This window comes from Clupea harengus, chromosome 20 (assembly GCF_900700415.2).
Source record: "Clupea harengus chromosome 20, Ch_v2.0.2, whole genome shotgun sequence".
Taxonomy (NCBI): domain Eukaryota; kingdom Metazoa; phylum Chordata; class Actinopteri; order Clupeiformes; family Clupeidae; genus Clupea; species Clupea harengus.
The window spans coordinates 9,309,614-9,322,966 of NC_045171.1; the positions used below are offsets into that span (position 1 = coordinate 9,309,614).

Consider the following 13,353-nt stretch of genomic DNA (forward strand, 5'->3'; position numbering starts at 1 on the left):
TGCTAGACTATACTTTAATGGCCTGATTATGATAGTGTGTAGACTGTTGGGAGTGGGGTGGAGGGGGGCGGGGACAAAGAAGGAGAAAAATCCTTGTGAGCCATTTAGACAATGCTCCATCAGGTCTAAGTGTTTTCAATGGTCCTCAGCATGGCGATTGAGACCAAAAAGTAATCACCTCTCTCTCTCTCTCTCTCTCTCTCTCTCTCTCTCTCTCTCTCTCTCTCTCTCTCTAGGAGCTGAAGGATGTGCATCACAAGGACCAGATGGCGGCCGCACGCGGCGTGCTGCAGAGGAACGTGCCCATGCTGTACACGGCCTCCATCGCCTGCCTGCAGCACCCGGACGTGGCGGCCTACAAGGCCAACCGCGACCTCATCTACAAGCAGCTGCAGCACGCCGTCACCGGCATCTCCAACGCCGCGCAGGCCAATCCCAGCGAGGACGCTGCGCTCGGTCACACCGCTGGCGGCGGCGAGCTTGCCTATGCCCTTAACAACTTTGACGTAAGTCAGGGCACCGGGGGGTGTGTGTGTGTTCATATACAGTATATGGATTTGGGTGTGGGCTGAATGATGGCCTTTGGGCTGGGTTTGTGTTGGTGGTTGATTCACTTATTTACTTACTCATTGTCTTTAGTTAATGTTGAATCATGGAACAAGCCTTTATTATGTTACCAATTAGTTGTTTCAGAGTAATACATTTCTTGGAGTAAAATCCAGAGAGTAAATTGCCTCACAAAAAATGCTGTTCCGTAGAGCTGGCCTCTTAAAAGCTTGTAAATAGTCTGAGAATCCCTGAGGGTTTTATGCCCCCTCCTCGATCCTCTCCTCCATTTGGGGACTATTTTCCCAGCGAATTCATCCAGCAACTCTTCAGAAACTAGGGAGTATTTTGAAGCAGAGCCCCTAAAAATAGCTTTCTGCCGCATGAAATGGATTCATGGCAGGCAAGAGGCGTGCCAAGTTCTTGTTTTTGAAATGGCTGAAGATGAGGAACATGTTGTCAGTCAGCCTGAGCTCAACTTTGAACACTGGGAGGTCTGCAACCCTGTGAAATATATCCCCTTTTCCCCTGTGGAAATGTGTGTTTTCTGACGAGAGATGGGGAGGGAGAGGGGGGGAAAGGAGGCGGAGGGAGCGAGCAAACAAACGAACCAACCCTCAAAGCCGTTTGCCTATCCACTTTTTGATTGAACTTCATCCAGGAGACCGTAATCCCGGATTGTATTAGATTAATTTATTTGGGCCTAAACAAAACTGTGGTCGACCTTTCAAGATCTGGTAAGGAAGGGGAGGCGAGCTGAAAATCCCTTGTCGTTCATGTTGCTGCGCTGGGGTCAGCGGGTGCACATTAGGGGTGGGCGATATGAGCTAAAATTCATATCACGATATTTTCCACTGTCCAGACGATATCGATATGATATCACGATATATGAGGAAAAAAATCTGAATCACATTTTAATAGCCCTTCTTAGCTAAATGACATTAGTTAAGGCAAAATGTGTCATCATGAAAAGTAAAAAGCAAATAATGATAAAATAAATATGTATCTAATATGTCCTACAAATGTAATTTCTGTATGATTCCAATCATTTCAAGCATTTTTATAATCAAAAATCGCTGAATTTGCGCATGTCCTGTTCAAACAGAGAGGAGACATGCGAGGTGAGGCAGCGACGAGCAGCGCCTCATCTCAGATTGTGCGCATGCCTTTTGCTTTCTCGTTGTTTGTCACCACTGTAGTATTTGTGTACACTTGTATTATATGTCCTTTCTATCCATACAATAGGCAATGTATTTCACGTATGTGTAGAACCTATAGTCTTGCTGATCTGACATAAACCCGCATAGCAGTGAAAAAGCACTGAGGGGAGGCAAACAGTACCTCTGTCTCAATGAAGGGGGCGTGCGCGAGAGCCTGAAACTGGGCTTTCAAGAAACGTGAAATGTTAAATAATGGGAGACCAATGCCGGAGCTAAACGGCATGCTTCAAACGACGAGACAGAAGATAACGCGATCGAATACTCACATTCAAAGCCAAATTGCAAGTTTGAAAAATGTTAGAACCTCAAGAATAGATTTGGCTTTGGACGAAGAGCGGAGACTAAATATTAGCATGAGCAATATTCGCTAACATTACATTGATATCAGAGTGAGCCCTTTGTCGATTTCCCATTATTTCTCTTAGGATTGTTTATATCTATGTGAAGCCATTTAACATCACACAAGTGGTTGTAATCACTTTGAACCCAAGACTGCTTTTTAATGCTGAGCTGATTTTGAGAAATTAAACTTTGCAGCTAAAGTTGTGTTTCCTGGTTATGGTTGTCGAATTGCTGTGCTAGCTAAGGACACTTTTAATAACCTTAGCATAAACGATTTAAATGGAAGAGTTACATTTGCATGAAATGATGGCTAGTTATCTAGCTGATGTTATAGTGTCCTCGATTTAACTCATAAAATTATAATGGGAAAGGTAGAAACCCTCAGGGTGCCTGTGCAACTTCGTATGAAAGAGTTAATATTCACACATCACGAGTTCATCACAAGCTAGCAGCTGCCAACTCTATGTACCTTACCTATGTGGGTTAAGAATGATGATATGAAATATGATGAACAAACAGTAGACAATGTGCAAGCTGCCAATTAAATGGTGTTTTAACAGGTTGCTGGTGCTTATACCTTTGGCTAAAACAACACGGCGACACAACTGTCTATTATTCTTATTTGGTCGAGGTCGGAGACCGAAACCAGTTCCTAACGACAGAGGTGCCCCCTTTCTTTTGAACCAATTCGTTATCATCCAGCTCTTGAGCAACATCACTTTCTGCGTGTTCGCTCATCCTCGATTGTTCACTTACGCACTTATAATAAGCTATATATTAGTACGTAGCCTGCCAACCAACTTCAGCTGCCTGCACGCTTGTTTGTTGCGAGCACTACATGCGCGCAACAAATGCATGCGCCGTCCGCTCATAAAAATAGGTCGACATATTAACATACATTCCTTTTTTCGTAAGAACCAAGAAAGGTTAAACTGAAATAAAAAAAGATGTAGATACTTAGTACTATCACTCAGTTGAAATTTGGAACAAAACAATATGAATGCCAAATTCGAATTTATGAATTATGAATAAATCGCGGTATCCACGGTATTGCAAAATCCATATCATGGCGTGGCACAATACCGGTTTTTACGATCACACCGGTATATCGCCCACTCCTAGTGCACATTGACCCCTGTTCCGAGGGTCTGACCCCTAATGATCTCTCCAGAGGGAAATGAGCTCTCTGCTGTCTAAAGCAACAACAGTTCAAGACCAGCCACAGTGGCCTTCCTGTTAATGCAGATATCAGTTTGACTGGCGGGAATGATCATCGCTGATGGTTAGTTCACAGTGTTTGCTTGCATTGACAGACACTCCAGCATATTGATGTATTATGTAGAAAGTGTGTGTGTGTGTGTGTGTGTGTGAAAAAAGATAGTGTTTTTAAATACTCAGTTGCATTTGGCTCATCTTGTTGCTATGTGTCCAGTGACTGCATCGCAGGACTGAGTCAAGTAATAATTTAAACTGTCTTGAGAAATATATTATTGCTGTGTATTATAAATATTCTTGTATACAAAGAAACTACATATTACAATTCTAAAGGTAGGGCAGATTTAATATATATAATAATGGCAATAATGGCTCCCTATGTGGTGCATATACACAGGCCTCTGTGCATATTGCTGTAAGTGTGCACTGCAGAATTGCGCTGCATGTAATGCCCTGCTGGTCATTCATTCATTCATGACCTGTGTGTGAGACAAGGCTCTATAGGCTCCTGTTCCGCTTGCCCTGGCTTAACTGCCAGCCTCAGACTCTCAGTAATTATGAAGGCAGTCAGCAGGATTTTGAGTTGAGGGCCATTATTTTATCTTCCACATGCACACACAAGCCTGAGCCTATGGAGTAAAGTCTCTCTCTGATGGAATACATTGCATTCATTCTATAGATGGCCAGCCATTAGCCAAGTGACAAGACTATTGTGATATGTCCTTGGTTAATGGGTAATTTTATTACTTTATTTTAAAAAGCGGGGCACTAGCATTTCACGCTAGGTCACCAGCTGTCAGAGACACAAGGCAGGTTAAACAATTCTAAATTAATTGGACATAATTACACACACACACACACACACACACACACACACATATATACTTAGAAAAAAAGCGTGGGCTTGTACTGTAAACCGTTTCTGATGTGATGCCTCCATTTTTGCCTCAGAGGCCAACAGAGACATGAGAAATGATGCTTCCTGAAGGGGGATCAGGTGCATGGTGCTCATTGGGTTCAGGCTAATTACATCACAGATAGACATCTACCACACGCATATTGCAACAAAACTAGCTCTGGTTTGGCCTCTTACTCATCATGTGTGTGTGTGTGTGAACAGATTGAGAAATGGCTACTCCAAAGAGAATAGTCTAGCTGGAGAAATGTGTGAAGAGATTAGACAGATCATCGTTATTGCCAGAAGCCGTGCCCTTCTATTTCCGTTAAAGTATGTTAAAGAGCTGCACTGTTGGGTTGGCTGTGGTGTTCATGTTGCAGCCTTGCCCCCTCCAGCCTGCCATGTTCTTAACAAGCATGTCTCTTTTAATCCTGGTGGTGGGGTCCTTGCACAGCTTGCCTCGCCTCAAGGCAGTAAATATTCCTGGCTTTTTTTTTTTAATTTGATTCAACTTAATTGATCTTTGATCATTACCTAATGATTAGATCAAACCTTAAGAGATTAACTGGCTTTCCACTTAATCTTTAACATACTTAATTAGCATTCCTCCATTAGCACTCGAGGCTCAAAGCAACATCGCTCTGTTGACCAAGGATGCATGGGAACTGTACATCTGGACAAATGACTGTCTTAATTGGCCGATTGAGGCACCCGTAATTGTGACTGATGGGCCTTGACTGTTGGCTACCAACAGGTGATTCTGCAGTGGTGTAATTGACAGATTCTTCCATGAAGATCACGCCACTTATCCCCCGCCCCCCCTGGTTTTCCGAAGAGGACTTTACGGGAAGAACAGCTGGCAGACTTGTGCTTTCGTTGAGCGAATGCATCTGCAACTCTGAAGGAAAGCTTCACTCGGCTCTCTTGGCATTTGATGTCTTTCCACCTCCTCCTCCACATTCTGCTCCCCCCATCCCCACCCTGTTTTCCCCCTCCGCAAAGCAGGCAGTTTTTTTTTTTTTGCTTGCTCGCTCCAATTCGTGTCGGGCCAATTAATTTCTGAAGTTCTGGATTATCGTTTTGCTCCTTCACATCTCATACCCCCTTTGTTTATGGCAAGTGGAGCTGGGGTTGTGGCTCTGAAGCCAGGCACTGTGCAGGGACTCCTTAAGAAAACCTGTGATCTTTTTGAAAGGGGTGCAGCTTCTTAAGGGGGCGCACACAGCCACACGACACGATTTCCATTTTAATTTATTTATTTTAAAAGAACACCTCTTCCCTCCCTTAAGAGACTGCTGTGTTTCTTCTGGTTGCTGTCTTGAATACATAAGAAAGTTTATGGATTAATGCAGAGTGCTTTCGTTCGTCACTACAACTGCCGCAAGGTGTGTGAAGCTAAGTGTGACTCACTGTTCTCGCTTTGCTTATTTCCGCTTCAGTCATCTCCATTGATTCCAGAATAAAAGCGGTTGCCTGTCTTTTTTTTCTTCTTTTAATTAGTAGCTTGCCAGCCTGTCCTAATACACTGCCTGTTAATGCAGTAATCAGCTGGATTGCTAGACCAAGCATTAGTGCCTCCCATTTGAGCAGGTGCTCAAGCTGCCACAGTCTGCTGTTGGGGACCTTTTAAGCTATTCAGGCGTCGATGCTGGAGTTCGTGTTGTCGTGAGAGGTGGAACTGTTCAGGGGTGATGAGTCAGTCATTATGTGGTGGAAGGTGACGAGTGATTGGAGTAGAACAGACATTCACCCCCAGATTTCAGCTGTGTTTTTTTCCCTAGCATCTCGTCTTTGATTTCCAGCGAAATGTGTCTCGTCAACGGCGTCTAATTATCCGTGAATTTATGTAATTGCAGATGGCCAAACATTAGAATTGGTCAAATTGTTTTATAGAAAAGAAGCATAGATCTCATTCCGCTTAGCAAAACATGGGTAGAGGATGTGAGGAGGCTGACTGCCTTCCTTGGAGAACAGTTGCTTTAAATGTCTCTTGGACTGTGGCAGAGCGTCTGGATAAAAAATAAAAACCTGCTTGGTTTTATGGGTTGTTCTCCAATATATTATATGGGGCTTTTCCCTTAACCTCCATTGGGTCGCAATTTCAACTGAGAATTTAGCAGGTATTAGGACTTCATCTCTCCAGATCTACTGGGCTCAGAGCGATCGCTGTTGCATGACACCTGTTGTGCCGTTTATATTTTCTGAGCGTTCTTGATGGGACTTAATCGTCCCCAAGGTCAAAATATTATTGAGAGTGTCAAGTTTTCTTGCACAGAGGTTTCCGACCCCGTTGCCAGGGTGATGTTAGCTGCCGGTTCCAAGCGCCCTGTGAGCATCCTTGTTCAAGAGAGTTTTGGAGACCTCACACCCAAACTAATTACTAAGCACTGACTAAGCTGTGCGGACAGTTCCAATGGTTAACTGAAGGGGTAGCTCTTGACGCAGCATTGTTGCTTAAGCCCCTACCAATGGTAAGACTCGCCCATGCTGTGGCCTTTTATTTAGACGTTACACAGCACGACATCTTCACTAGTTCCGGTCTGTTTTTAAGGCCAAAAAAAAAAAAACTATGCCCTTGCTCCTTGTTTGTTTGGATGCATGAAATTTTTTTCTGTCTTGTGTCTGGAATGGCACGGATCAGAAGACGACTGCTTGTCGCTGCGCCAGGCTGAGTTGATGCGAGCGAGCAGGTGGAATCTTGTCAGTAGAGGTACAAACTAAATTGCAAGTGGAAGGAAGCGCACTTGATGTGGGCGTGCTCTTCCTGAAGGCAGAGACGAGGAAGCACCTTATGGTCGGCTCTGAGCGATGATTGCTTCTTAGGACGAGTTCCATTTTTATAAAGTGAAGGGGTCGCCTCTCTGTCTCTCTCTCTGCCTTTCTCTCTGCCTCTCTCTCTCTCTCTCTGTCTCTCTCTGCCTCTCTCTCTCGCTTTCTCCCTCCCTCTCTCCCTCTACTTTTTACTTAGACAGATGGCTTCTGTTTCAATGGTGGGGAAAAACTGTGTGAGGGGAGGGGGGGGGGTGTTGGGCTTTTGTTAGGATTGTGTGAGCAAGGACACATATGTGGACATGCTGCCCACCTCATATCATGTGCATTTTTTTTATATCCTAGAATATCCTGGTGACGATGCAGAATCTCTGGCTCACATATGTGCACGGACATTCACTCGCGTGCGCGCACACACACACACACACACACACACACACACACACACACACACTGACACAAACTCACACTCTCTTCTCCCCTTCCACATCACTTAGTCAGCGCCTAATTTCAAGCCAGCCGAGGCAACTTCGGAGCAGGCGAATGAGTGAGTCAGAGGCTTGTTGCCATGGCAACGTAACGCGCGCAAAGAGGTCAGACGAGACCGAGGCTAATAAACTCCAACTCCTAACAACTGAATTGTTGAATATTTTACCATGAGATCTGAACGACTGTGTCAGACGGAAGGGTTTCGTGAAGCGTTCCATATATTTCAGAAGGATGGAAGTTGCTGGATGGGAAGATTGCTTTTCCTTTACAATGCTCAGAGCATCAGCAGCATTGTACATATCTATTTGGCCTTTACTTAGGGAGCTTGGTTTTTGAGGAGAGACGTGTGTGTGTGTGTGTGGGAGGGGGGGGGGGTGTGCTGTGTGTGTGTGTGTGTGGGAGGGGTGGGTGGGTGGGGTGAGCTCTGTGTCTGTGTCTGTGTGTGTGTGTGTGTGTGTGTGTGTGGGCGGGCGGGTGTGGGTGGACTGAATGGCTTTGAAATGCAACCAGGGACTCGCGAAATGTCACTCAGGCTCCGGTAGGAGAGAAGCAACATGTTTCATATGCATAACTGCATTTGGGAGCCTCAGGCTGAGTGTGTGTGTGTGTGGCGGGGCCGGCAGCCGCTAGTAATTCTCCACCTGCAGCTTTCTTCCTCCAGCCCTGACTTTCATAGTGTCCATTGTTGATGAGTCATTTCCTATTAAACCTGAATTTCGCCATTTTTCGTCTTTCTGACTCTTTCTGTTTTTTTTGGTATTATTTGGCTGCTGAGAGTGGGTTCTGTGAAAATGGATGTGGGTGGTTATGAGATGTGCGAGGCTGATCCAGAGAGGTCCATCTGAAGGGGAAGCACTGAAACGGCTAATGCAGTCCTGCTGAAGCAGTGAAGGGTCCCATTGGCCTGTAATGGCAGCTGTGCTCCCAAAAAGCCCCTCATCATTCAGCTTCCGCTAAATTATTGATCATTCTGGTTAATGCAGATTACACCACCCGCTCCCCTACTCTCCTGTTCTCCTCCTCCTCTTCATCCTCCTCCTCCTCCTCCTCCTCCTCCTCCTCCCTAGAGCAATCGCCTTGTCACAGTCCCCTATCAGTCAGCCAGCCGTGGAATATTCCGCTGTCTTACTTGGCCCATTCGTGCTAGAGGCTGACGGGGGTCCCTGAAGCCACAGGTATCGTCTGCTTCACATTGCTAGGCTGGCAGCGGTGGCAGTGATGATGACTGTTTAACTGTCAAGCTCCCTTCCCTCCGGACTGACAGTTGCCAAGTCAGAATGTGTCAAATCACCTCATTCCTCAGGGGGGGATGTGATTTGCCAGGCTCCACTCGGCTCTTTTTCTCTGACCCTTCCCACCCCCTCCGCCCTCAGCCCCCCCTCCACCATTGCCCCTTGGCCTATTCAAGGGCCTTTTCATTCTCACATTCTCGTTTAATCTCTGCCACTCAATCTCCTCCTCGGATGTCTTTCTGTGTATGGAGTGATAGGCTGGAAATAAACTGATGGCTGATGAAGGATACAGGTGGTAAAAGTGACAGGCTCCTTTTTTTTCTTTTTTTTTCTTTTGTAGTTGTTTGTCTGGAAGAACATGAGGCGTAAAAGTGACAAGAACCAATTGTGAAATATGTTCCTGTGATGTTTGTTCAGCAACTCATTGTCTCTTTTCTCTCCCCCCCTCTCTCTCTGCCTCCCTCATCCCTCTTTCCACTCTTCCCCTCCTTTCCTCCGAGCAGAAGCAGATTATCGTGGACCCGCTGAGCTTTAGCGAGGAGCGCTTCCGCCCCTCTCTGGAGGAGCGCCTGGAGAGCATCATCAGTGGCGCCGCCCTCATGGCCGACTCGTCCTGCACGCGTGACGACCGCCGCGAGCGCATCGTGGCCGAGTGCAACTCTGTGCGCCAGGCTCTGCAGGACCTTCTCTCCGAGTACATGGGCAATGTAAGTGGCCGTGCGTTTCTTCTCCCTCAATCTCTCTTTGTTTCCCCCAATCTGTTTTATTTGTTTATTTTTCATGCAGCGCTCTCTGCTGCCCCTGAGCTGCCAACCCAGCTGCTGTCCTCTTATCCTCTCTCGTTCTCTCTCCCTCTTATCCTCTCTCGTTCACCCCCTCTCTTTCCTCTTCGCAGTTTCTCTCTCTCTCTCTCTCTCGCTCTCGCTCTCGCTCTCTCTCTCGCTCTCTCTCTCTCTCTCTCTCTCTCTCCCCCCCCCCCCCATTTTGAGTTTCACCCTTTGCCATCCACCTGCTCTTCTCCTGTGGCTCGCCCTGTCAACATTATGCAGCCACCTGCTATTAAGAAATCCTGTTGGGCTTGTGAGAACCTTTTATTCCCGGAACGGTTGACGCATCACACTATGCAGGGGTGTGTGTTTGTGTGTGTGTTATTTTGTTTCCTCTTTAAATGAAGGAGGAAGCAGTTATACATTTAACACAGCTCTGTTTGTTCCTGTAGGGTTTTACTGTAGCAGAGATTTGGAATGTGTAGGAAACTGTCAGCTTTTTGTTGTTCATTGGCTTAATGGACAGTGTAATTAGGACAGTTGGTGCATTCTACAATGGTTTATTCTGTAGTGAAAGGCCCCACCATTTAATTACGCTTGTTGGACAGGCCCTTTCCCCACAATTAATATTTCTCAGTCAGAAAGTTCTGGTTTTGGCAAATGCGCTGGCTGTTCCAGGCTGCACCGCAGGCATTTAAAGAGCAGCCATAAAAGGTAACAAGGGTTTCTAATTGGGCCAGTGGACATTTGTTTCATGCCTCTGTAGCCAGTGTCGGCCCATATGTTGCATTTGTGCCATTCAAAAGGCCCTTCAAACCCTCCACAACTCCGCCTGTTCATTAGAAATCACCTCAAAATTACATTTGACATTTAAAAAGGACAGATGGGCGGTTTGAAGGAAACACGCACACGCACACACACACACGCACACACGCACACATGCACACACATACGCACTCATGCACGCACACATGCACACACACACGCACTCCGCTCCAGTAACAAGAGTTCCATTATACCCCCTGGACCAGGAGAAGAATTAGGCAGCATTTATAGGCCAAGCAGTATGAAACCTCCGGTAATTAATAATGAAAATAAATAAATTAGGCACCTAATCGGGGAAGCTAATCCATTTTGAGAATTTGTTTCAGCCTGGTGTCGTGGAATGGTCCCATTTCTCTGAGAGCCCGGGCGGTGTGTGTGTGTGTGTGTGTGTGTGGGGGGGTCTGTGCTGCGCCGTGCTGTGCCGCGTTGCGCTTGGCATGCAGGAAGGAGCAGTGCATCCTGGCACAGCCACCACTGCAGCTCCTCCTCCTCTCACTTCTGCTGTCTCATTCCTCTGGTTCTCTCTCTCCCTCTCTCCCCCCTTTACTTAGATTCTCTCTCCCTACCTCTCTCACTCTTTCTCTGTCTTAATCTCTCTCTCTCGCTCCCATTGTGCAGATCTCTTTCTCGCTGTCTCGACCAAGTAATGTTCCTCTCTCTCTCTCTCTCTCTCTCTCTCTCTCTCTCTCTCTCTCTCTCTCTCTCTCTCTCTCTCTCTCTCTCTCTCCCTCTCCCCCCATCTCTGTCTTCCTCATGTAATGTCCCTTACTGCCTCTCCCTTGGTCTCTCACACATCCCTCTTAGTTTCCACATCCCTCTCTTTTTCTCTCTCTTTCTTTCCTTCTCTCTCTCTCTCTCTCTCTCTCTCTCTCTCTCTCTCCCCTCCATCTCTGTCTTCCTCATGTAATGTCTCTCACTGCATCTCTCTCTCTGGGGTGTAAAAAAAAAAAAAGCCTCCTCCTGCGACATCTGTGTTTGATCCGCCTCCTTGTTATTAAGCAGTGGAAATTGCCTCTCCGTTTGATGCCTAACAATGAGCCAGCCAGCTAGCAGAGTTTATTATTTTCTTTTATGGCCGCAGTAATGCTTTATTTCGTACCATCCTTTCACTTTATTTTTCTTTTCATTTTCCTCCCTTTCGGTCTCTACCTCTCTCTCCACTCCCCCTGGCCTCACTCCCCCTGTCACCCTCCAGTAGTCTGTAAAGGTTTTAACCTGTGAATCATAGAGCGCGCGCCAAGTCGCTCCAAGTGCTACAAGTCAGTGGCGATGATGATGACGCGCACTAATGTCTCGCAGGTGCAGCCGAGTCTATTTCTATCTGTCAGACGGGGGGTGGGGGTGGGGGCGCTCAGCCCGCCTTGGTTTTATCTGTAAATGGAAATGCAGAACCTGGTCTGGCCACCGCAGACAGCAGCTCCTTCAAGATGAGCTCTGATGTGTGCTGCTGTGGGTAAAGGGCATCGTGGTGACCTGGATTCTGAGCAGCGTAGAAGGATGTTTGGAGGACTCTTCCTGGGTAAAAATGAGACTGTGGCTGGAGTGGTGGTTACCCGGGGGTAGTAGATTAGGCAAACTGCAAATGATTTTGGGTTGGTCTAAAGATGCCATAATAGTGATTGTTGTTGCAATACTGATCAGATGGGTCACTAGCAATATGCTTGTGTAGGAACAGACAACTGAGTTTAAAAAGCATCTAATTTACAACAGGAATTGTGTTTTATTTTCCTTTGACATGCAAACCAAATTTGTCTTTGGATGCTGCCTAAACGTTTTGTGTTCAGGAACTGCTCTGAGCTTGTGTCTTTTTCCTCTGTTGAAGGGCCACATTGATGTGGCTCATTGCAAGGTTATAATAGTTTATAACGTTCAAATGTCTTTTTTTGTTTTGATAATATGTTTGTGTTCAGTTTGAATTTCCATTCAGTTTTAGTTCAATTTACCAGTGATTCCATTAGTTTCAGTTTAGCTTTTAGTTGATGGACTCCTTTTAGTTTATTTTAGTTTCAGTTTTAGCTATTTTAGTTAAGGGCTAAAATCGAGGATTAATGCAGTGTGAAGAATCTGTTTATCCTTGAAGATGTCTGCATTTCAAGACTGACATTAACTAACGTGCAATAGGCTACATTTGTTTCAGACTGAAAGCCTGTTAAAGATTTCCTAAATTCGGTTTGAAGCACCGTGTTTATTGGATGGGATTGTTTATAGCTCGGCCCACTGAGTTTGTTTCCTGTTTACAGAGCCAGGACTGTACATTTGTGGACTGCACCTTTTGAATGCTCATAAAATGCAAGAACACTATTAAATATTTCAACCATTTACTTCAGGCAAACAATATGATCTGTTATAAAATGTTTTGTTAGCTTCGTTTAGTGGCAGTTTTTGGGGAAAATTATTTTATTTCGGTTTATGAAAATATCTCTAAACCATTCGTTTTCTTCTTGGTTTTAATTTTAGTTTACGATAATAACTCTGGCCCATCGTCTGTTTGAAGAAGTGAAAGGCAAGCAGAACAGGTGATTTGACAAGCCCATGCCAGAAATCAAATCACATTCCATATTGATCTGGGCATTCAGTGCCAGTAGCAAACACACCATCCATCCACCATTTAGGTCCCTGGTCTCATACATCTCGGCTGCGTCTCCCTGTCGATCCTAGCATGTGCTGTGTGACCACGACGCATGAAGAATGTTAATATAATAGAGGAAGACGGTCCGCCAACTCCCTTACCCCAGACTGTTTTTGATGCTGCGGTTTGAATTTGATTTTTTATTTTTTTTGCCCTGCGGTCCCCATTTGCCATCAGGCAGATAACGTCCAACCATATGTCTCGGAAGAATGATGAGAGCTGCCCGTGATCGGTCCTGCTCTCAAGCCTCTCCATGTCACCCCACCTCAACCAGCCTTCAGTGCTGCCAGTTTGTTTTTCGAGCCACGTCAAGCAAGCCTATACACAAGTTTGTTTCCGAGTGCCTTTTTCTACATGACTGGGCTTCCTCGTGCAGCAGCAGCATGTCTGGGCTTCCTCGCCCCCCCCCCCACACACACAC

The 13,353-nt window shown here is 45.8% G+C and overlaps 1 protein-coding gene across 1 annotated transcript in view; it reads left to right on the forward strand.

Annotated features, from left to right (window-relative positions):
- ctnna1 (catenin (cadherin-associated protein), alpha 1) overlaps positions 1–13,353 on the forward strand; it is a 98,388-nt gene that overhangs the window by 15,458 nt on the left and 69,577 nt on the right. The window contains exons 7-8 of the mRNA XM_012831883.3: positions 237–506; positions 9,215–9,418. Of these exons, the coding sequence (XP_012687337.2) occupies positions 237–506; positions 9,215–9,418 (474 nt within the window). The remainder of the gene's footprint in view (positions 1–236; positions 507–9,214; positions 9,419–13,353) is intronic.